Consider the following 23,474-nt stretch of genomic DNA (forward strand, 5'->3'; position numbering starts at 1 on the left):
TGTTTTGTTTGGTAACGCAACTCATAACCCTCCTTTCTTTTCGTTATCTGAGACAAAACACGCACGTACAAAGAGGCACAGGTATTGAACTTTCTGATAGAGTTCTTCCAGCAAAAACCAAACAAACATAAAATGTTGAACACAAAATATTCAAGGTGGTGTAGAGGAAGAGAGAAAAAGGGAGATATTTTCTCAGGTTTTTGAGGCTGCACTGCATGTACTTCTGACAGGTGCATTGTGTGCACTTGCTAATTGGCATTGTTAGCGGGGACCATTCACTGTGAATGGCGGATATGGTATTAGTGAGGTTTGTGCACAGTGAGTGCTGCAGATAGGGAGAATATGCGCGTCAAAGGCTGGTTATGCTAAAACTACATAAGGTCTGATAAACTTGTAAGACTTTAATGGGCTCAGCAGGGGACGGGGCAAGGGAGGGGGAAAAAAAGTCTAAAGTAGAGCACAATAAGGCAACTTGAGGTTTTTTTTCTTTTCTAAAGAGTCTGAATAAAAACTCAATGGGGTTCATCAAGCCAGGTGACACACTTAGCAGATAATGACTTATCCGGTTAGTGAGTGTGCATGCACGCACACACGCACGTGTGTATGTAAGCCTCGTGTGCACTTGAGGTGTCAGGTGTGTGTTACAAGCCACTGGTCACATGAATCTCCCTACAAACTGCACTATATACATTTACATATGCACCTGCTCATACACACACTTTGGGCTATTCCAGCAATGGAAAAACTGGTCTTCAAGGGCCACTGTGGCTCCAGGTTTTTTTCCAACTCATCCAGCAAAGACAGTTTAACCATTCTGCGGGAACAAGAAGCACCTGACTACAATCCACTGATTGCACTTGTAGGACACCAGATTGGTGTGAATATCATTGGAATTAAAGCCAATTTGATTCACGTCTGCTTGAAGGTGGCCTGAAGCAAAGTCACATCTCTAGAATGTTGCATGTATGGATTTACAGTTGGTTCTAATGAGCCTCATTATTCTTTACTTCAGTGCATTATAAATCCCTTATGATAACATGTTGTTGGACTGTATTATCCTGACAGACCACTATAGAGCAGCATATGATTACATTGCCGACAGTCATAATCCTCGAACTGGCACGGCCTTCACAGAGAATCAAACAGATGATGTGGAAACATGGTGGCAAATAGAAGATGATGGTGGCGTAATGATGCGTGTTTGTAAATAATCTCTCGGTCGCAGTGGTAAATAGCAGTTTATTTAACAAGCATCACATCACAGGAGCATTTTCACCCTCCGCCGCGTCTCTTCTTCGTCTTCCCCTTTATCCCTTTGGTGCTCCCTCCTCTCCTCTTGCTCTCGTGTTGGGCTCTGCGGTTACAGCAGAGCGCATTAATAATAATAACAATGATAAACAGAGAGCGGAGATAACCACAGCAGTGTGTGTATAAGAGGCCCTCACACTCCACCAGCTTACAGCGCTTAGCCCCCATTAAAGACGGGATGCTTAGGGGTGGGTGGTGGGGAACGGCGGAAGGAAGCTGTTATTTTGCATGATATTAACCACATGAAAGTGTACGAGGACAGTAAACGTGGATGAAAACGGGGGAAGGCAGAGGGAGCCGGCGAAATAAAATAAATAGCGTTTGGCGGAGTTATCGGGCAGACCACCGTCAGACGTGTGTGCATGTGTGTGTGTGTGTGTGTGTGTGTGTGTGTTATCGTGCGCACCACTGTCAGGCAGCCTATTGTTTGGGGGGTGATAAAAAGCAATTTCCCGACTCTCTTGTAGAACCGCATGCTTGGCTTAATTTGAGGACCATTTTCCATAACAATGTTGACAGTTTATAGCGAACATTTCGCCTTCTGTATCAAGTCTCCCTGTCTTCGTCTGCATTCCCTTGTTTCCCCTGCTCATCCTTTCTGTATGTCTTTTCACTTTGTACTAACCTGCATTCATGTCTGTTTTTATTAGTATGTCACTCCCGTGTTTGCCATATCCCCTTTGAGCAGGCAACAATAGCTGATAGACTAATACCTGTCAGTAATGGCACACAGCTCTCTGCACATCACATGGGAATGTTTTTCCCTGTGCCCCGTCCTAATCTCATACTGACACAGAGCATTGCGAGCTGCGCTACTCTGCCATCAGAGGAGAGCATGTCCTCTCATCATTGTGAGAGAGGGCCTATTAGAGGAGCCGAGAATGATGGGAGGCAGGCAAGAGAGGGGGTGAATAAGGGAAGAGATCGTGGGTTCAGGGCAGAATAATTGACACGGATGCACCGATTGCCTGTGGAGGAGTTTTTTTTCCCCCCTCTCTAAAAGGCCTTTAGAGCAAACAAGATTTGGTGCACAAATGCGCCAACACAAACATGTTCAGAAACACGTACGGGGCATTCATGATATCTGCATGTTTTCAAAAATACATGCGCTCTCATTTGAACTTCTGCACACCGCATCTTTGAAATGAAACTTATTATTCACATTGAGAATATTGCACACAAGTTGCTTAACACGGAAGCAAATGGGAAATCAACGTAGTAAAAGGCAGTTTTAAGAAAAGTCTAGACTGCTTTCCTGTTTTGGTATTGACCAAATACTTATTTTCCACCATGATTTGCAGATAAATTCTTTAAAAATCAAACAATGTGATTTTCAGTTTTTTTTCCCCACATTCGGTCTCCCGTGGTTGAGGTTTTTCCATGTTGAGAATTACAGGCGTCTCTAGTATTTTCAAGTAGGATAACTTGCACAATTGGTGGTTGACTAAATACTTATTTGCCCCACTGTACATATAAAAATACATATTAAATATGAAAAAACAGAAAATACTCTTTGCCATTCAATTCCTTAAACCTGTTATCATTTTTCAAAGCTGATCTGTGTTTTTCTTTTATCATTGCTTCAAAGCTACTTTATTGTATCACATGCAGAAAGACTTCTTATTGTAAAATATATATAGATATATTTTATCAAACTATTTATTGTCTGGGGAAACATCCTCCGGCTGGTGGTCTGGTGAACAAAGTCAATCAGGTTAGGATTTGATAAAGACACTTTAATGGGATGCTATCTGCCCTTGATGGGACTTCAATACAAAGTGGATATGTGACAAATTACTTTGCACTTAGAATGTGGCAGACAGGAGGATAAAGACAAAAGAATTTCAGGAAGACCTTTAAATATAACACTACAGATGTTCCTTCATATGGAAAGACTTTTGGAGGACTCACAAGATAAATAATTTCTTTGGTGACCAGTCTGACTGGTCACTACTCTCCTCTTTTTCCTCCCCGTTACGAATAGCCGCATATAAGAAATGAGAGGATTGTTATTTCAAACTTAATAATGGTACACGACTCCATTAAGAAAACGCTGCTCTATCAAACTTCCACAATCTCCGGAGATAATTTAATCACCAAATGCCAAACTGCCACGCCACATTTAGGTGTAATTTTCATCCATGCAAAGGTAATTTGTTTCGGTATTATGAATTAATTAAAGCCTAACAAAGATGGAGGAGGCTGTAGAATGTCTAATCAACAGACCCTTGAAGACTGATTGATTCTTGCTCCTCTGCACTGTGGCCTATCATGCTTTGTCCTCCTCATCTCATCTCCAAATAGCTTCTATACCTTTATGCCATTGAAATGCTTTTCATCTTTTTACTCTAAACTGTTTAGTGTATGTATTGGTGGAGTTACATATTTAAAAAAAATACAGAAAATTAAGTCTAGGTGTCAGTTAGTCTCTGCAAAAAGCCGTCTTGTCTTTTCATTTGTCCATGTTTAAATTGAATGCCCAACATCAGTTGTCTTTAGAACAGTTGCTTAGCTAACTTTTTGGAATTAGTTGTCTATAACCATGCAAGGAAAATTTGTTCTGAACAAGAGCATATAATAATAATGATATTGAAATGAATATTGGTCATGTGTGTGTGTTTGTGTGAAGTTCAATCATTCTTTCTGATGTTTATGCTGGAGTGCTAGATGGTATTTATTGACATTTTTGTTGGCCTTGATACATTCCTTTTTTTTACTGTATATGCTGGTGTGAAATGCATCAGGTTGTACCCGTTTGTCACTCAACCAATGCTGCAGCTGCTTGTTTCAGCGGATAATATTGTGTTTTCCCATACATGCACATGCCCCAGGGTACCTGAAAGCCTCCTTTTCACCTCCAAACACTCACTCACAGACATCAGCACAGCAAATAACACAAGAAAACATAAATCAATGTTATAACATGCCGAAGTCGAATGCAGACAAGTCCTTCTCACGCACACAGCACATGTCAGTTATCTGTTTTTCAAATCTTCTATACGCGGTGTGGAGTTTTTTTTCTGCCAGCTGCATATACACACTACAAAAATGTTCACACCCAGACGCATACAGTAAATACAACAAATGCCTTCTCATCTACTAGCAACAACACACCTCAAATCCAAGCACTGCTTGTGTAAATATTTATCCTACCATGGTCGAGATATGTAGGGCATTGTACGTGGTGAAGACAATAGGTTTGAGAGGCAGCCTATGACCAAAACTAAGATTTTCCAAATACCATGTAGACAACTCGAGACTGAAATGTTTAAAAAAAAAAAGAAAAGAAAGAAAAGTTCTTGAATGTTTTGTTTGTCAGATAGCTGTAGGTGCATTCCTTTCTACTTTAGAGGGGGTTGGGCTAGGCCAGGAGGTGCTTGGTGATAAATAAGAAACAAAAAAGGCAGGGAAAGGACAAGCTGGGGTCAGTGCAAAACTGGTACACTTCAGATAAATCAATGTTGTAAAATAAACATTGTTTAGTGACAGGTAGCAGGATATGCGGGAGCTTTTTGATGTTCATGCTTTTTATGAGGAAATGTGAGTTTTTGACCCTGAACACAATCACAATACTTTTGTTTAAAGGGTCAATTAACAATATAAATATTTATATGAATAAAGTCAAATGTCTTGGGATAGAGAATGTGTTTTATATACATCTTGTATACCTTTTAATGCTGTTTGTAATGCTCATCTCATTTTCTGAACCGCTATATCCTCATTAGGATGAAGGAGTGCTGGAGCTAATCCCAGCTGAATCAGTGGCCAGCCGACCGCAGGGCACAAGGAGACGGGCAACCACGCATACTCATACCTTTCTTTACCTATGAGCAATACAGTGTACAATCAACCTACCACGCATATTTTCGGAATGTGGGAGGAAACCGGAGTACCCGGAGGAAACCCACGCAGGCCCGGGGAGAACATGCAAACTCCACTGGGACATGACCTGGATTTGAACTCAGGACCCCAGAGCTGTGAGGCTGATGTGCAAACCACTCGCGCCACCAAAAAATTACAAAATTAGCTCATGCCAATTATGCTGCTGTATGTCTATCCTGGTCAATCCTTTAATTCCCCCCCGCACTGAAGTACAGCCAACTGCACGGGGTATGAATTTGGGGTTTGCTCCGGAAGAGACACCAAAGGCCTATGAACTAAATCACAGAGGATAATAATATTGTGAACGGCTGTGACTCAAAGCAGATGTATCTTGGATGTCCACCTGAGGCAGCTGCAGGCAATGTGATCTAAATCCAGGAGTGTTGTGTGCACTTCCAACAAAAGATGTCTCACAAACTGCACCTGCAGTACTTATCTATCACCGCCTTAATAACAAATGTGGAACAATCATTTGTTGAGGGCTTTTCCATATGTTGGTATGAGTCAAGGAATTGACACAGATGACTAGGTTAATGTTGGGAACGGTCACAGCACTTATTATTCAAGCAGGGATTGATAGATCCATGTATTGCTTCAGGCTTCTCTTTTCTGCCAAATTGATTACTGGGGTGACAGAAACCAAGTGCTAAGTTGAATTCACTGTGATCTGTAGATGTACGACTGGCCTGTCACAGAAGATTGTGAAGTCCTTTCCGTCAGCGCCTCCCCCTTCCCTTGTGCTCCCAAAGGCACCTTGGATGATAATGAGAGCGGGAATGCAGGTACGGCTCCGACTCAGGGGGGTTTCAATTAACGCCCTGCAGATTAATAAAGAGTAATAAGGTGCGCTACGCTTGTGTGTGCATATGTGCAAGTGCATGCTTTTGTGCATGCACAAGTGTCATTGTGTGACCATGGGCAGTGAAAAGACCCCTGTGGCTCAGTATGATGGGCAAAACGGAAAAGGGGAGAGGACTGTGAAAAAAACAGTGGAGTACTGTGGAGAGGAAGACCCTCACGGTGCTGATTGGGTATTTGCCAAAGGATTTTTAATTGGTCATCTGCTTCAAGCCACCAGGGATTAACAGCAGGAGTTCCCGGGGTCTAACTAACTGGCTACGTGTGGAGCTTTGAAAGGTTGCCAAATAGGACTTGTATTATCAACAATTCTTAGAAAACAAAAAACCTGTTTCAGTGTTTCAAATACAAGTCATTATTATCATTCCCATATACTGCATGTGGGTTTATGTGATGTCTACTGCTAACACAATTTAATCTCATTGTTTAGTTTTAAAACATCTTCACAAGGTGTCTTTTTGTACGCTAAAAGTGTCGTGGCGGGTGTTCGGCGATATTTCAGCCAAGTATGGGCACCATAAGAAGTAAAAGCACGAATGAGAAGTTGATCGAACACTCCAAACTCACTCCAAGTGTAAATATGATTTTGAACTGTGAGGCCCACACGTGCCCGGTTGTGATTCGGCGATCTTGAATTCTGCTTGACTTGCTGAAAGCATTGTGGCTTTAGTCTCTGCTGTAATACAACATCTAACATGCCCAAATTGCACAGCACAGGTGTTGGGTCAAATCTCTTCTGTGTTAATGTGGGGTCCTGGCGAATCAGCAAGGGCTCAGTTTACCTGTATGGTGACAGACTTTACACAATGAAAGTGTGTGCATATGAGTGCATGAGCGTCAATATGTGCCAGGAGGGAAAGGGACCCGATTAGTACTACTCTGAAAGTAATTACCTTAATTAAAGCAGTAATGTGTGGAGACAGAAGGGAGCTCAAAGTGGGGAAAGGAAAAGCCTCAGCATGTGTGTATATGTGCATACTTGTGTGTATGTGCGTCAAGCAACACAGAACCTGCCATATTTTATGGAGCAGTTTAGGGACTATGTGATTTAAGGGGCACACTCAACAGTGTGTGGGGGTGGGCAAAGCTGCAGTTGAGGGAAGGGTGTTGTGGGGGCATAAAAGTGTGGTTTGTTACTGCGGGATAGCAGGATGAGGGGTTGTCAGTGAAGGAGAGAAAAGATGGAAACCTGTCAAGACCTTTTGTCATACTTGAAACAATTCATTCTATACAAAACACAACGAAATAATTGTCGCTATACATCAACATGATTTCCCAAGGATTTAATAATAATCATACAGAATGTAGAGAACAATACTAATCGTAAATGGCATTTTGGCTTGCATGTACAAAAGCAACGCATGTTTAAAACAATGAGAAACAATTCTGCAATGACAAAGTGGATATGTAGCACTGTCTTTTCCCTATTTAGTTTTACCCCATAGATGTTATATGGGAAGATGTAATTCAAGTAGCTTGTATGCCAGTTTTTGGTGGTGTTTTCAGGCCTTTTTCCTAGTGCAATCTTCGGGAAGGAGTTGAATTAGCACAAGCTCCTTTTATTGCTCTGCCATTCAAAGCACGGTGGCTCACATAGTTTACTGTTGTCTTGCTGGCACTCATAGGTCACTTAGTTTCCCCTTGAGCTTGACCATCAATCAATGTACTTTTGCATTAAGTTGGGGACGGGCCCTTTCACAAACTGTGCTCTTTGCAAAGTATTTATTACTTCTATTTATTTTTAAAGATTTTGCATGGGTGTTGTTCTCCTTTCATGTGTACCTAGGGCTAACTTTAAGTTAATTTGTGTATGACAACACATAACAGTCATTAACTCAGTGGATACACAGAGGGTAGTCTTCATTAACAACACCAGAGGAGTGCCTACAAACAAGTTGAATGATTGCTTTGGGAGAAAAAAAATGGAAATCAAATAGAGGCCTATAACTTTCCATTACATGTCTAGCATACAGCATAAAGGTGTGTGAAAGTGTATGTGTTGCGGTCTGTTTGAATTGCCAAGGAAATAACATCTTCGATGGAGTGATAATGAAAATAATAACATCCCTGACAAAATATTCATAAAGGTAATGATGAATGCCATATTTCTCATCGCGATACATTTGACGACATCTTGGCTAACAGAAAACAGAGAGAAGCGTCTCCCATACCCTCAAATTATCTGCCGCTTTCACAACTCACTGATAGCATAGATGAGAGCTGAGGAAAATGGACACACAATTATGCTCACTTGTCGTATATTAATACTGCTTCTTGACATCTTCCATGGACCCTAGGCTGTCATCTCTTTGTCTGTTTTAATTGAAAATTAATGGTTAGTGTGTTGCCAAGGCAACTGCAGGCGCAATGCTGGTAAGTGAGTAACATTCAGGCAGACACCACTGGCATTGTTTGTCCTGTCTGACCTTGGGAGTCAGAGAAGAGGACAGGCAGCCGAGGACAAAAAAATGACATTAAAAAAAAAAAAAAAAAGAATAGAGAGCTAAGGGTTGAATGCTGTGCACTGGAGCAGGGGAAAAAAATAAAGTTATTGTGGCCGTTCTTCTTGCCAGTTATGGAGTCAGTACAAGGCAAGGGGTGACTGAAGATATGATGTCAAAATGGAAAATGGAAAATTGAGAGAATTATGTTTGAGTGCAAGAGAAGAAAGGCCTTGCCATTATTTTTTGGAGCAACAGTGTCACCTTTGTGCTGATAGAGTCTAAAGGCACCTTTATAGGCCCATAATCATCCAGACATGTATCAATGTGTTTTTGAGGGCATTCTCATCCTTACTTGGTTGTTTACAAATGACAAAATGTCAGTAAGGCCGTAATAGGTATTTATTCTCACAATTTATGGCCCAACATGATAAAGAACAATTACAATATCATGCGTTCCATTGTCATCCTGCAGAACTATAAATGTCTAACCTGTTTAAAACGAATAAATGCTAATCAAACAATAGACACCAATCTAAGACGTTAGAAGACTCGGCTGTGTTTGTGGTTTAACATTTCAAAAGTGGCATCTACTGTTTATTTTGCACCAACAAACTCCCCAAATGACTATCTTCATGAAGTGTTATACAGGTCGCTGAATCATCTCCCAAAAGATTCATTCTACAACAAAAATATAATGTTCATGCAGTGGAGAAACAAGTATTACAGTGGGTGGTAACTTAAAAGCTCATTTTGTTTTCACCTTAACTCTTCACAGTTGGAGGAGAAAAGATGTTAAATCCCAAGAGCAACTGGCAACAGTGAAGGATCAATTCAATGGCTTGCCCCATGACAACTCCTACCCCCAGTGGACACCCTCTGGACTGGACACACGCGTGCCAGGTAGGCACGCATCATTTCTCCAGTCATCGCTAAGTCTGACTGATCATTTGGAAAAACAGTACGCGATTGTAATTTTGCACACTACCAGAGCACAGAGGTGTGTTGGCTGTTGTTTTAAGAGAAGGCTAAAGAAGTGTCTGGATTCTCCATTAGTATTTAAAAAAAAAAACACTTTAGACACCTAAGAGCTAAATGTGCCACCAGAATTTTTCTCTCTGTGGAAAAATGATCACTTTTGCCACAAATTAAATGTTCTATTATCTAAAGGCCAGGTTAATCAAGGGCTCTCACAGTGGCAGTGGTAACACCTATAGTCATTAATTTAATTTTAGTGGCAAAATACAGTATTTTGTTATGGTTCCTAATGTCCCATTGCTTTGGGAATAATGTTGTCGTAATTCTGTGGGCATATCTCAAATGTGGTAGTACATTATTCTCATCCATGGTCGTTATTAGTTTAGGTAGATGGAAAAAAACTGTGTTTTAAACTGTAGCAATTCAAGCCATATTTTTTTCTTCTCAACATTGCCCACTAACTGTTGAAGTACCGAAATCTGTGACAAGCCAGCTAGTTACTGGCAAGTACGGTGAAGAAGCGGAAGAAAAAGTTAGGTCTGGATGATGGGTGGAGCGTGTGGCTTGGGTGAGTGGTTGTGGATTCCCTCAGCCTATGACTCATTATGCTTACAGTTGATGGCAGATGGACAGACAGACAGATAAATAGTTGTATTGATTGCAAGCATATTGCATTCAACAAAAATAACAGAGTACATCCAGTAGGACTGTGACCGTTTCTTGCACAGATGACAAAGGAAGACTCTCTAAAAGGCTCCAAGAATGAGTCAGAGTGAGTGTGAGGAGGAGAGGCAAAAAAAAGTCACTTTATGTGGGTGATATGGAAGATTGAGTGAAAGAAATTGGGGATGGAGAGAGATAGAGAGGCTGAGTAAGTAAGAGAGAGAGAGTAAGGCAAATGGATCGCTTTCCCATATTGCATGTGTAGCTGAATCCATCATCTTGGGGAGCCATTATATGCGTCATTCAAATCAAACTTTCCAAATTAAAGCGCCACCTCATCCCCTCTACTGTACTCCACTGGCTAATCCCCTCTCCACGCCCCTTCTCTGTTACTGTTTAGGCTGTGTGATTCCTCGCATGCACGCGCTCACAACTTCTCCCCAAAGTTGCTGAGAGGGCTCATATATGATGTTTTTGTAGTTGCAGCGTAGCCTCGGGATGCAAAACACATTTCAGAGCTGCCAGATGAGGCCTTGGTGGTTATCTTATCTGATGTGAAAGAAAAGGGGGTGGTGAATTTTATTTGCATGCTGCATTGATGTTCAAATAGCTGTTTGAATGCTTCCTCAGCAGCCCGGACAGACTGTGATTGTGTGGCTGGTGAGCAAACAAGTGTATCAGATGATATCAGCCGTGTCCTACTTAACTAACCCGTGTGAGACGTGCAATCGTGGCAGACCGTGTAAACTTCATTCCACTTCTACAAACGTCTGTCTCCAACTTCACTCCTCAGTAACATCGGGGTAGTTAATGCATATGTGTGAGTGTGTAAAGTTGCTTTAGCATACATCTGTTGCACTTTATGGCAGCGAAATGGTAAGTACCTCATATCATAGCTATAAAAAATGAAGTTTGGCCTGGAAGTAGCTTGATGCAGTTGAAAAAGTTGGATAGGGAAGTAATGTCGCAAATCACACTCTCCTCTTTGGCCTTACACACCCGCCAGAGGGGCCTGTCGGGCTTTCAGATGGACCTAGAAAAAAATGACAAAAAGAGAGGCGAGAACAGGGAAAGAGATGCAAGAGGAAAAGAAACAAGAAGACAGATGAAAGGAAAAGTGAAAGAAATGAAGACAGTTATTGGAGGAAGTCTGAATTTTTAAAACAAGGAGGCGTCACTCAAGGAAAGTGCTGGGCTTTCATCCCATACTGTATTGTGTCCGTGCGCCTTTCAACAGACTGGGAGAGATCTGTTTTCACATTTCATGAGCAATTTAAAGCAGGAAAGGTGAGTTAGGACGCATGCCTATCTTACTGCAGCGAGAACTTCTTTCTTTGACAGACTTCTTAGGTTTGATACTTGCGATTCCACAGTTAATCCTAGTTAGAATTTAAATAGAAGCTAAATTATTGTCTCTTCCTTACTTCCCATTCCTGCCTCGGAGATGTCGCCAAATCTCCTCCGCTCGCTCTCCCGCTGAAAAAGACTGACCTCTGCGTTTTTTTTTTGTCTCCTTCCTTAAGATTGGTTTAAAATACTCGGCAGATTAAAGCAAAGGCATGAAAGCTCACATTAGCCGTATATTTATGGGGGGAAAAAAAAACCCTGGTCGATAATCCATGTATTTGTCAGAATCAAACACAGGAGAATAGAAAAGGAAAGCAATGACTTGAGCCAGACATATTGTGATGAAGAATTAGAAGGATGGAGACACATATAGCAGAATCTGGCCCGAGAAAAAAAAAGAAAATTATTGAAATTCACTCACCAATCCCTCCTATATGAGCATTTTGACAGAAAAAGCGATGTGATGACCTCTGATGCCCTCCATAATCTCTTTTTGCGAATATTTATATGCACACACAGTGACCTGTAGCAATGCGTAGAGATTCATACTACAGTACAGTATATGATCTGCATATTCCACATCCTTTGTGTCACCATCTTGCTACTATTGAATTGCAGTTGAAAATACTTCCAAGGCGATTAAATAAGAGGCTTTAACTTACTGTTAGGGGAGAGATTGAATACATTGAAGAGGATTAGGAGCAGCAAAGAAAAAAAAAAACGGTTGGCAAGATTCTGAATTTAAAAAGTGAGAATTCACTTTTAAATGAGAATTTTGAGAAATAAAGTGCAAATTATGACTTGTGATATTCTAACTATTAAATCATAATTGTGACTTTATTCTCACAGAGTCAGAATTCTGTTTGTCAGAGTCTGACTATAGATTTGGATTAAAAAGTCACAATTCTCCTTTTAAATGTAAGAATCTGGTCAACCCTTTGTTTTTTATTCACGGAATCTTTACTGGTTTATATGAATGAATGCACCTGATGTTTGAGTGTAAGAGTGAGAGATGTTTGAATGCACTACACACACAATTCTTGAACATAACAAGGGAGTTATCATCATAAACAGTTGCTTCCCTGTCGGTCCAAAGCAAAGAGATGCATAGTGGAAGTCATCGATCCTTTTCAGACAAGCACCTATATGTCAATGCATACATAGTAAATTCCACATTTCAACTTTTATAAAAATAAAAAAAAAATATATATATATATATATATCTTGCTTTTGATGATATTAAACCTTCAAGGCTATGAAACTCACTAGGCATGAATGTCCTTTCTTTCGAAAAGAGAGCTGTAGTTCTACACGAGGTGACAAAATACATGTGCAAGATGTGTGATAAATGAAGCCTCACAAAGGGTTTTCAATGTCAAAATGCTAAGAGGAATATTTGTGCGTGTGTTTTTTTATATTCTTTTTTAGCACCGTCCTTTGAAGTGCAGTGGTCCAAGGTGCAGAGTTATGACACTAAAGTGAAAGTACTATAGTGAAGTATAGTTTGTAGTCAAATTACTTTACAAGTACATTTGGAAAATTACCACACTTTTTCTAAAATCTGGGTGCATTTGATTTTTTTCCCCCTAAATTGAGCCAGTTTTTCCATTTGCATGTGCAAATATATATATATATATATATATATATATATATATATATATATATATATATATATATATATATATATATATATATATATATATATATATATATATATATATATATATATATATATATATATATATATATATATATATATATATATATATATATATATATATATATATATATATATATATATATATATATATATATATATATATATTTATATATATATATATATATATATTTTTATATATATATATATTTTTTTATATATATATATATATATATATATATATATATATATATATATATATATATATATATATATATATATATATATATATATATATATATATATAACTTATCACCAGAAGTTACCCTTTTTTTTAGATTATAATACATTTTATAATAACTTAAATTGTGTTTTATTCTTGTTAAAAATTCAGTCCTTCCTGCTATTTATCAACTCATCGCTACATGCTGATAGAGTCTTGAGCTGGTTATTGTATCTGGGCTGTTATACATGTCAGCTTAACACTGACGGCCACACTAATGTGGCGGGGCTCTCTGGGTTACATCTCTTTCCGTTGTATTAAAAAAAAATCAATCTGTTCACATTTCATCTTGTAAAATGCACACACACATGTGCCAAAAAGGTTACCAAAGCAAGAAAAGTCCCATCCTTTTTTTTTTTTTTTTTACCTTTTTTATTACCACAATGGCTTTACTTTTGCCTTGGCAAAGCTGACACAATACAGCGGTAAAATCAGACCTGTGACTTGCTCGTTGTGTGTGTATGTGAAGCTTTTCAGAGACAAAGACCCCTGCAGTAGGGTGTCCTGTGGGAAGGACGTGCGGCCGGAAGATGTGAGCGCATTGGCGAGTGATAATGTCAGCTTGAGAGATATGGCGTGTCATTTTACACAAGCACATCAAAAGTGACAGTGTGGGGGGGAACGACAGGAGAAGACAGCATGTCATTTGTTTGCTTTGATACAAGATCTCACAAGGGAAACGGACTGTGTGTGTGAGTTTGGGAGTGTGTGTGTGTAGGTGCGCGTGGGGGTGTTAGGAGTACAAAATCGATCCACTATGCAAGCATCAGCTAAACTCACAAGAATTAAGAAGGAAATCATATCAAATATGAATTCTAGTAAACCCTACCATCTTCCCCAAAGACCATTGTAGTTAAAAGTTTTAATAACGGAAAATGGCACTTCATATATTTATATATAAGGTTCTATCTTCTAATTAAGCTAAAAGTCACACTCACACACACACTTGTTCAAATGAATGTGCATCAGCAGTCGTATTTTCTTTCTTCACTTAAGCAGATGTGAAGCTCACTCATAATGCAAACTGTAATATTCCAAGTAGTGGTACTCTTAAGTCAAGGCACTACACAGGGCAACATTATTTCATGAGAAATTGTGCAAACAAACATTCCAATCTCAAACATTAATCACATTTACTCATTTGGCCCCTCCATCCCGTCTTAATGTTTTACGTCACATTTACCCCAGCTCGTATTCAAGCCAAACATAAGAAAAAACTCTTTCACGGTGTGTGTGAGCTAAATGGTACATAAAAAACAGGCACATATGGTAAAAGGATTGAGAATTACACCGATCAAAACCAAATCTAATGAACAAATTCAAACACTTTGGTCTTTTCTGCGTGAGTTAATGAAAAGAGAAATCGTTTATAAGTGTGACAATCAAAGTGTGTGTCAAATTTCTGTCTCCTGCCTCTGTAAGTCGTCATGCACAGCTTTAACTGTTGTGTTTTGCTTGGTGTGAGTATGTATGCCTGTCACTTACAAACGCTTCCACACGTACTTGCAGGCAGAACACTCCTTTGCAGACTTTTTGGTCACTAGTGCCAAAAAAATGAAGGTAGTCCTTGAGGTATTGAATGAGACCCTCCCTCACTTTTCTTTGGCTTGCCTTGTCTGCTTTCATGCATGTGTGTGTGCACAAACATCTTGTTAACGCAGAGCTATGACTTCCTTGGACTGGAACTCCAAATTATTCCATCCTAATGCCGGGCAATGTGTGTTTGGTTGTGCGTTGATGCTCACGTGGTGACTGTGTGCGTGCTCCACAGTGTATAATAGAAAAAGGCCTTTAATGAACTTTCTTATTCTGAATTTCTTCATACTTCTCCCAATGCCCTTGTACTGATGCCACATACAACCGCTGATTACTGTGCATTTATACTTTCTCATTTGTTATTGTTAGGACAACCTTAGCGTGATTTTTGCATGCAGATCAACATAGTAAGTGCAGCTTTTGTTGTCAGTATTCGTAAAGCGTGAATACATATGTGGATACTGAGTTTTCTCTGTTTGTATAATTTGTTTTGCTACATAGCCACATGGAATCTTGCCTATTTGTGTTTATTTTGGGCCATTACTCAGCTCTCAAGGCATTGTGGGGCTTCTGACGCTTGTTTGTAAACATCAGTGGCGGCAAGCAGTATTGTAGTGCAGCTTTCGTTTACCACAACGTTATTCCCAGAAGGCTGGTAAAGCTCACAGTTTGTTAATAGCGCAAACGACTTATTCCCTTTCCGCGCACTCTCTCTTCTCAAACGATGTTACTCTCATACGTAAACAAACAACCCAACAAGGGAAACGGGTTCAACAAGGAAAAGAGGAAAATGGAAGAATTTTGCTTGTGTGCACATGCCATAGTCAGCCCAAATGTGTAATGGAGGAATCAGTGCCTTTGTGACACATTGGATAAGCACTGCCATATTTCTCTTTAATTAAGCTTGAGGAAAAACTTGTACTACAGCCAATGTAGCTCATGAAGCCACTTGTGTTTTGATTTAATTACCTGTCCACTTTTATAATCATTCACCCTGATTAACATGGGGCAGAAGGGGTTCTGGAATTTGAATGGAAGGGGTCAGAAACAGACTTATCGGGCTCTTCTGTATCTAGACTTTGGCCAATTTTCTCACTTCATCATCATGGCCTAAAAGGCTTCTTGTCTCAACAATCTCTCTACTGTTCGATAGTAAAAGCAGACACCTGCTATACATGAATGACAAAATACATGCTACCAATTTTTAGTCACAAATTATGGGTGCACGTTATATAAGGGTGCATTATACTTGAATAAATACAATAAAAAAATTGTGAGCGAGAATGCTCGTCCATCTGGCTGCTCACCAGTTCATGGTTTCCCCTGCCTGGTGCCCATAGTTAGTTGAGATAGGCTCCAGCACCCCTCCCCCGACTCTTGCAACAATAATGAGCAGTTCTCACTTGAACACAAAAACACTTTGTAATACTCACCAATTCATGACAAAGGTTGTTATACAGATTCAAATTTAAGGTGATCATTGCAAATTATAATAGAATACATTTGGATCCAGAGTTTCTTTCGCATAAGTACTTACAGGCATACAGTATAAGCATTTTTTTACAGTTATTGATCGTGGTAATGAATGTGCGTTGATTTACTGCAGCAGAGGGCCTTTGTGAGTTGGTGCTCTGATGGACTGCACTCATTTTACAATGGTAAAAGCGCTGATAGAGAAAAGGTAGAAGACTGAATCTGTTTTAATAGCAGAAGCCAAATTATCCCGAGATCCCTTTTTGACTTATAACACTTTTTCTTTCTTCCCTACTCCTGCATTTTTCCCCTTTTGCCATGACAGGCATGATGTAATTCCTAAATATCTTCAGAGACAGTAATCTCAACACTGATTATGCTGTCAATTAGTAAATGAATGAGGCGGTGAAGGAGAAAAAGGTGGTAATAACTCTGCAAAAGGAGTTGTCAGGCTTCCAAAATACATCAAGGACAAAGTGAGCTATGCAGACAGTAAAAATTGTCCAATCACAATATAACTGTCTATTTGCAAGGAAAGCATATAACAGCAGTGAACCCACTTAAACATCTTTTTTTTTTTAAATTTGTGGATTTCTTTTTTAAACACTCACTTCAGTCCTTTACACCTAAATCAACATTTGTGAAAAGAAGATAGTTATCTTCTCAATTGCATGCATTTTTAATCATCCTTTATTTTTTCTTCAAATAACCTTCCTACTAGTTTTGTTCTCTTAATGTATGATTCTATTTAGACTACTAGACTTTATAGAGAGAGGGGGTAAGTTTTGACTCTGAACAATCCATTGTTGTTTATGTCAACAAATAAACTTCAATGTTTAGTATACACCTGGAATGAGCTGAAAGAAAGAGCCTAAATGTCTAGTAAAATTACTTGGTAAAAAAAAAAGTAAAAAATGGAAAATTATTAACTAAAGACCTAATTCAATCCTTTTAATTCATTGTAATTAATGCACCGAAACAAGCAAGAATAATAATGATGGTGTCCATAAATTTAGGTGAAGTGGTTAGCGCGTCAGCCTCACAGTGGGGGACCTGGGTTCAAATCCAGATAGGTACACCTGTATGGAGTTTGCATGTTGCCTGCATGGTTTTTCTCTGGGTACTCTGGTTTCCTCCCACATTCCATAGACATGTATGGTAGACTGATTTGACATTCTAAATTGCCCCAAGGTATGAGTGTGAATGTGAATGGCTATTTGTCTCCTTGTGCCATGCGATTGGCTGGCCACCAATTCAGGGTGTCCCCTGCATCTGGACCCAAGTTAGCTGGGATAGGCTCTTTTGCACTTTCAGATCAGCTGAAGCTGATCCCAGTTGATTTAAATTATGATGTGGGGGTGTACCAGACTCAACTTCACAACTGTTAGCACTCAAATTCACTATGGACAATGTAGTTTTCAGTTTACCTAATGTACAATATGCTTGTTGAATATGGAAGGAAGCCATTGTTGCAAGCATGAGGTGAAAACGCCATCTGGACACATGTACGTCGTAGCCGTACAAAGCTGACATGCTCAAGTAAATTTATGTGGGCTTATATAGTAACTTTATGTGACAGGATAACTTGCAGGCAACTTTTTATTTGTTAGTTGTTATCTTTACATTCTAAACAGAGGCTTTTAACTTTCAACAACACTTTCCCAAACTATTTTATGAATCAGGGGAAATAAATAGACCATCATTTTTTACTTTAGATATGAAGATTGCTTTACGAATCACTCTCGATGGTTAAACAATAAAATGTGGAAATCTACTACAGGTCCCTAAAGTGAAATGAAATCATCTGATTTGAGAGGAAATTGAGAGAAAGAGAGAGCAAGAGGATGATAGGAGAGAGAGCATGAGAGTTAGAGAGAGAGAGCGAGAGAGGCGCTGTTTTCCTATTGTAGTCAAGCTTTGAAAAGGCGCACCTGCTTTAGAGGCATTACGGTAGCGCACAAACTGTCCCCCGTGCAGTACGCACACACAACAGGCACACGCGCACACGTGCACACGCGTGCACGCACGCTGCCCTGGTGATTCAAGGCTGATTTCCAACGAGTGAGCGTCAGAGTGGATGGCAAAAAAGAGCGGAGCGGCGGCCGACCAACTTTGTGGCGTAGGGAAGAGAAAAAAAAGCAGCAAACGACAAAACGAAGGAGTCTTTTCCCTTTTCATTCTTCCTGTCCCTTTTTTCTTTTTTCCTTTTTTGTTGTTGTTGTTTTTTTGTTGTTTTTTTACACGGGATAGCAGCCAAGACGAAACAAACGCGTGCATAGCAGAAGTTGCGCACGGTGGCACACTTTGAGCGGCACAATTGTTGTGACTTGACTCCAGAGACGCACAAAAGAAGCGAACAACAAGGAGAGGACTAACTGGCGATTACGCCTTCGTCGTCTTCGCATCGATTCCTTCTCCGTCATTTAGGTTTTTTTTCTTCTTTTTAGTCTTCATTTTGAAGTTTTTGTCCCCACTATTTTTTACCCCTTTTTTTCTACCCGGTTGGGTATCGCTCCCTCCCACCGGCGCGTGTGGCCTTTTGTAGCCGAGAGATCGAGTGGACGCGCGGGGGGCCGAGAGGAGCCGGAGCCGGAGCCGGGCTGCCCACATGCTCCAACCGCTGGCGTGAAAGTTGACTTCTTCCCAACACAAGAGAACAGGTTCATGCATAGCATAGCACACGTACACACAGACACACGCGCGCACGTATACACGCGCACGTACTCACACTATCTATTGCATTGTCTTGTCCGCGCTGCCAGAAGTTTTTTCTCTACTTTTCTTCTTGTTTGTCAACTTTTTCTTTTTAAAAGTCGCTCACTTAATATGAGCAGTTTTACACTGTTATTACTTGGGAGCTTTATAACATCTCTTTTTGTCTTCAAACCTGCAAAAACTTATCATTTTTCCAAGTTGGAAAATATAGAAATTAACCGTTTTTTCTCTTTAAAAAATAGGGAAAAGTTGAAAAAAAGGTTTTTACGCTTAAATATATTTTTAATGTAAATGGGAAACTTTGGGTCTATTGTTGCGTCTGTCATTGTCTTTTATTTACAAGTGAATTGTAAGTTGCCTCCTAATGAATCCGTCTTTTGGTCATAAACGCCGACGATAATTATGTGGTGGTAATTTTACAACACATGGGGTTTAAAGTTTACTCCCTTTTTTTTAAAGGTTAGTTATTTTAATTTCTTTTAATTGTTGAATTAGAGCGTTGTTTTATACGCCACTCACTGATGATAATGAACTCATTGTGTTAAAAAGAAAGAGTAAAGTAAAAAAAATCTCTCTAGTCAAAAGGTCAAGGAACAATGCCTTCCTTTCAAATCCGTTTTGACTTTTAGAAATTTTAACCGCCATGTGTGCCTTTGCTGAATTTTGACATGAAGTCAAGATTTTTCTCATTTTTGCACGAAACAATATCAAAATTAATATATTAACTTGGACCAAAGTTCCTTCTACACCGTTAAAGTTGAAACAATCCTGCATTCTGTTCACTCGTTCAATAATGTAAAAGCAAAAGCGATAAAATGCATTCCATTTATTTAAAAAAAAGTAATTATTGCCACATAATGAAATTAAAATAAAAGATAACCTTAATGAGTGCTGTCTAATGCACTTTTATTTCAGCCAGCATCTCGAGGAACACTTTCCATTTCAAATACTATATATGAGTTATGACACCTGCATGTGAAATATCAAATGAACAAAAGGGATTGTGAAACAGCAATTATTGAAACAACAACTAATTGCAGTCGCCCGTTGTGTGTCAATGTGGTGACTAAACTGACACCAGCATCATTGCCACTTTATTAATGGGCTCATTTGATATAATTCATTTTATTTATTATATTGCCTCAGATATTTTCCCCCTTATTATTTCATTTACCCCCTCAGCCCCCTCACTGGATTTTTTTTCTCCCCCCCCCCCTTGACCATGACGCTCTGTTTAACGCATTGTAAGATGCTGCTTTCTGACCTTGGCACATTTGGAGTTGAAGAGACAGACAACTTGTAATTTCATGTCAATTGAAAAGGAAAAAAAATTCATAGACATTTTGCTATCAAATGCCGAAAAGCCCGTTGTAAAAGTTTTGAATGTGAAATAAGAATGTTAACTATATATTTTTACCACTTTTAATTAACTGACAGAAAGGATGTGAAGCTATTAAAATACCGCTATTTAGAAAGAAATGATGGGAATTCTTACTAAATCTCAAAAGCATACTTTAGACACTTCTTTAGTATGTGTTCCTTTTTTTTCTTAATTGATTCGTAGAAAAACCTTTTTCTAAGACCATCAGTCATCACCGCACAAAACTAAGACAGTTGCTTCTTGGATTTTTCTCCTCATTTTCTTTAGTATGAAAACCAATTCCATTTATCAACCATTTTTTGTACTGATCTTTCAGAGTTTGACATTATTGTGTTTCAATAGAAATTTAAAGATAGTGAAACAAAAGGCACATTTTGAAGAAGAAAAAAAGCTTAACATTCTTGTCCTTTTCAATATTGTGCTTTGGCCTTTTTTGTCGGCACCGTTTTTTTTTCTTTTTCCCCCTCCACACTTTTGCTTCTTTTCTCTGTTTTCCCTTCGCTTCTCATCTATCCCGACAGCTGTGTCTTTTCCTTGTCACATTTTGTTTGTCGTGCGCTGCTGGGACAGACCACTATCAGTCCGAGACTTTCCAACAGGCGGTTAAGTGTGTACGTGGGTGTTTTTTTTCTGACATTCAAGCATTATGCTTATGTCACTATGACATTGTCAAGAGATGGGTAAAAATTGCAATGAATCTCACAGGTTTGGGGGTGAAAAAAAAAACCTTTTGCCAGACTAAAAGCTATGCCGGCATGATGGTTTTAATCCATAAATGCACTCTGATGGTCCTCTCACCTCCATCAGTAGGGATGAAAATATGTGTATAATGAGGAGTATGCAAAAAAAGTTTTTTTTATTTTATTTTTTTAAATCACCTCTCGTGCTCTAGTGGAAATGGACACTATTTGAAGTTGTGTCCGTAATCTGTTGCTAACCCCATCCCACAAGTCTGAGTGGGCTTTTTTTTTTACGCAAAGTGATGTTGAAGAGCACCCATATATGACAGTGCCATAGTAAACATGTAGGCTTTAATGGCAGCTTTTTTCTTCTATGGTGCCACTTAGCTACAATAAAAAAAATGAAATGATAAAATTTTCATTGAGTCGGATGAAGAAAAAAAATGTCTCCATGCAGGCAGTGAAAGAAATTGAATCATTTCAAGTGTCAGTATTAATGCTTTTTGGATGGTGCCCTCGGGGCCAAAGACTCTACAAACTGTAACAATTGTGTAATTTTATTTGAATTATTTTGATTGTCTTATATTTTTCAGATGTAGAATATAAAATGTGATTAAATTGTCGATTTAGAAGATGTCCAGGAAGTAGTAGGGTGTTCAGGTTGTGGTTATAAGTGATTGACGCCATGGTAAAACTGCCGCCACATTGCTTTTGACTGAGTCCTGATTATACATGTGGTTCAAATTGAGCTTGTTATTCGGGAGAAGTAGGGGGCTCAATGCTTGTGTGTGTCTGTGGGAGCGTACACGTTTAATAAACCCTTGCACATTTTTCAAAGATGAGATGTGTTTTCCTGACGGGTCAGGAGGCAAGCGTCATATTGTAAAGTTGCAGGAGAGCAAGGCGCGGAAGAATAGAAGGAGTAGGAGGAGACGAAGAAATAGGTAGGAAAAGATGCCATGAGAAACATTTTAAGAGATGTTGACCACCTGTGAGTGCGGTTACGTTTGGTTGCTTTTGTTGCCTTTTAAGGAACTCTGAAAGCCTCAAACGTAATTCAGAAAAAAAATATATATATACATTTTTTTAATTAGTTATGATGACCCGTTGAATTTTAATTCAAATGTCTGATATGAAACATTTTATATGAGCCGAACCGATTTTGAGACATTTTCAGTTGTTCCATGATACGCCATCCCATTAACAGCTGATGGATGTGGGAAGGAATGACCCAATAGTTCGAAGCGGAAGGGACTGTTTCCTATGAGCGGGTGGCGGTGTGGGGGTGGAATGGTGGGAAAGGGAAGTGAGGGACAGAAAGGCAGATACAACATACGAGTAAAAAGGCTGGAAGGAGCGTCCAAGAGTTCTTGAGGCGTGGGTCATTACAGCTGAGGAAGTATTAGATCAGCCTCTCCAGGGTGCGTTTGGCACCTGAGGCCATGGTTGGAGCAAAGTGCTGGAGCTAAAGGGGTGGGGCACACTTGATGGGGTGTGTGTGTGGTGGTGGTTTGCAGGCGTGCTGTCAGTGTGAAGTCTGGAGGAATGAGAGCGAATCGGAAAGTGAAGGGGAGGCGGCCGCATCGGCGGTGGGGTCTTTTCAAGTTTTGCAGACAGATAGTATAAGTCGCAAGGATCATGAGGTCAGAAGCACGCGAGATGCTCAGTCTTTCTCCTCATCCAAACCGACAGTGTCTAGTGATGATAAAGAACACATGCGGCCGATTTAAAAGCGTCAATACAGAAGAAAGATATTTTCTGGATGTGGCACAGGAACATCAAATAGATGAAAAGGATATTGCCCCCACAAAAGCCAATTCTGATTCACCTTTTTTGCATTAGTATAAAATAACCTGAAATGCCATTTGGATAGAATAGGATGTAGTTATGATGAGAAAGTACTTTGCATTTATTTTTCACAGTCTGTGTTTCGACTAAAGCATCTTTACGAACACTCAATGGTCGCGGAGTCCCGCGCTAACTCCGCTTTGCCGCTGACAGCTTTATTTGTGTTATGGATTTTCCTTCACTGAGTCCCGACTCCCTTTTCCTCTCCACTTGCCTCCAACCCTGTGACCTTTTTGTAAGCGTTTCATCAGAGAGCCGTTGGTGTTTTGTAAAACGCCGCGACAGACTGACAGAGCGGCCGTCAATCGAGTGCAAGAGCGAGGGAGCCGATCAGTGGAAAGCTTCGCTCGGAACAACAATGTGACTCAACTTTGTGCGCCGCCGCTTTAATGTGAATCGAAACGGATGGTTGTGAAGGGTTTGG

The 23,474-nt window shown here is 39.6% G+C and overlaps 1 protein-coding gene across 5 annotated transcripts in view; it reads left to right on the plus strand.

Moving 5' to 3' along the window:
- The window catches only part of foxp4 (forkhead box P4), a 123,169-nt gene that overhangs the window by 24,350 nt on the left and 75,345 nt on the right, over window positions 1–23,474 (plus strand). For 4 of the 5 annotated variants that reach the window (XM_077726171.1, XM_077726174.1, XM_077726172.1 and 1 more), the window contains exon 3: window positions 9,268–9,392. In XM_077726171.1, the coding sequence (XP_077582297.1) occupies window positions 9,327–9,392 (66 nt within the window). In that variant the 5' untranslated portion in view covers window positions 9,268–9,326. Of the gene's footprint in view, window positions 1–9,267; window positions 9,393–18,395; window positions 19,087–23,474 lie in introns of those variants that run through there. The other variant, XM_077726173.1, reaches the window with a different exon arrangement.

Source organism: Stigmatopora nigra, chromosome 10 (assembly GCF_051989575.1).
Source record: "Stigmatopora nigra isolate UIUO_SnigA chromosome 10, RoL_Snig_1.1, whole genome shotgun sequence".
Lineage (NCBI taxonomy): Eukaryota > Metazoa > Chordata > Actinopteri > Syngnathiformes > Syngnathidae > Stigmatopora > Stigmatopora nigra.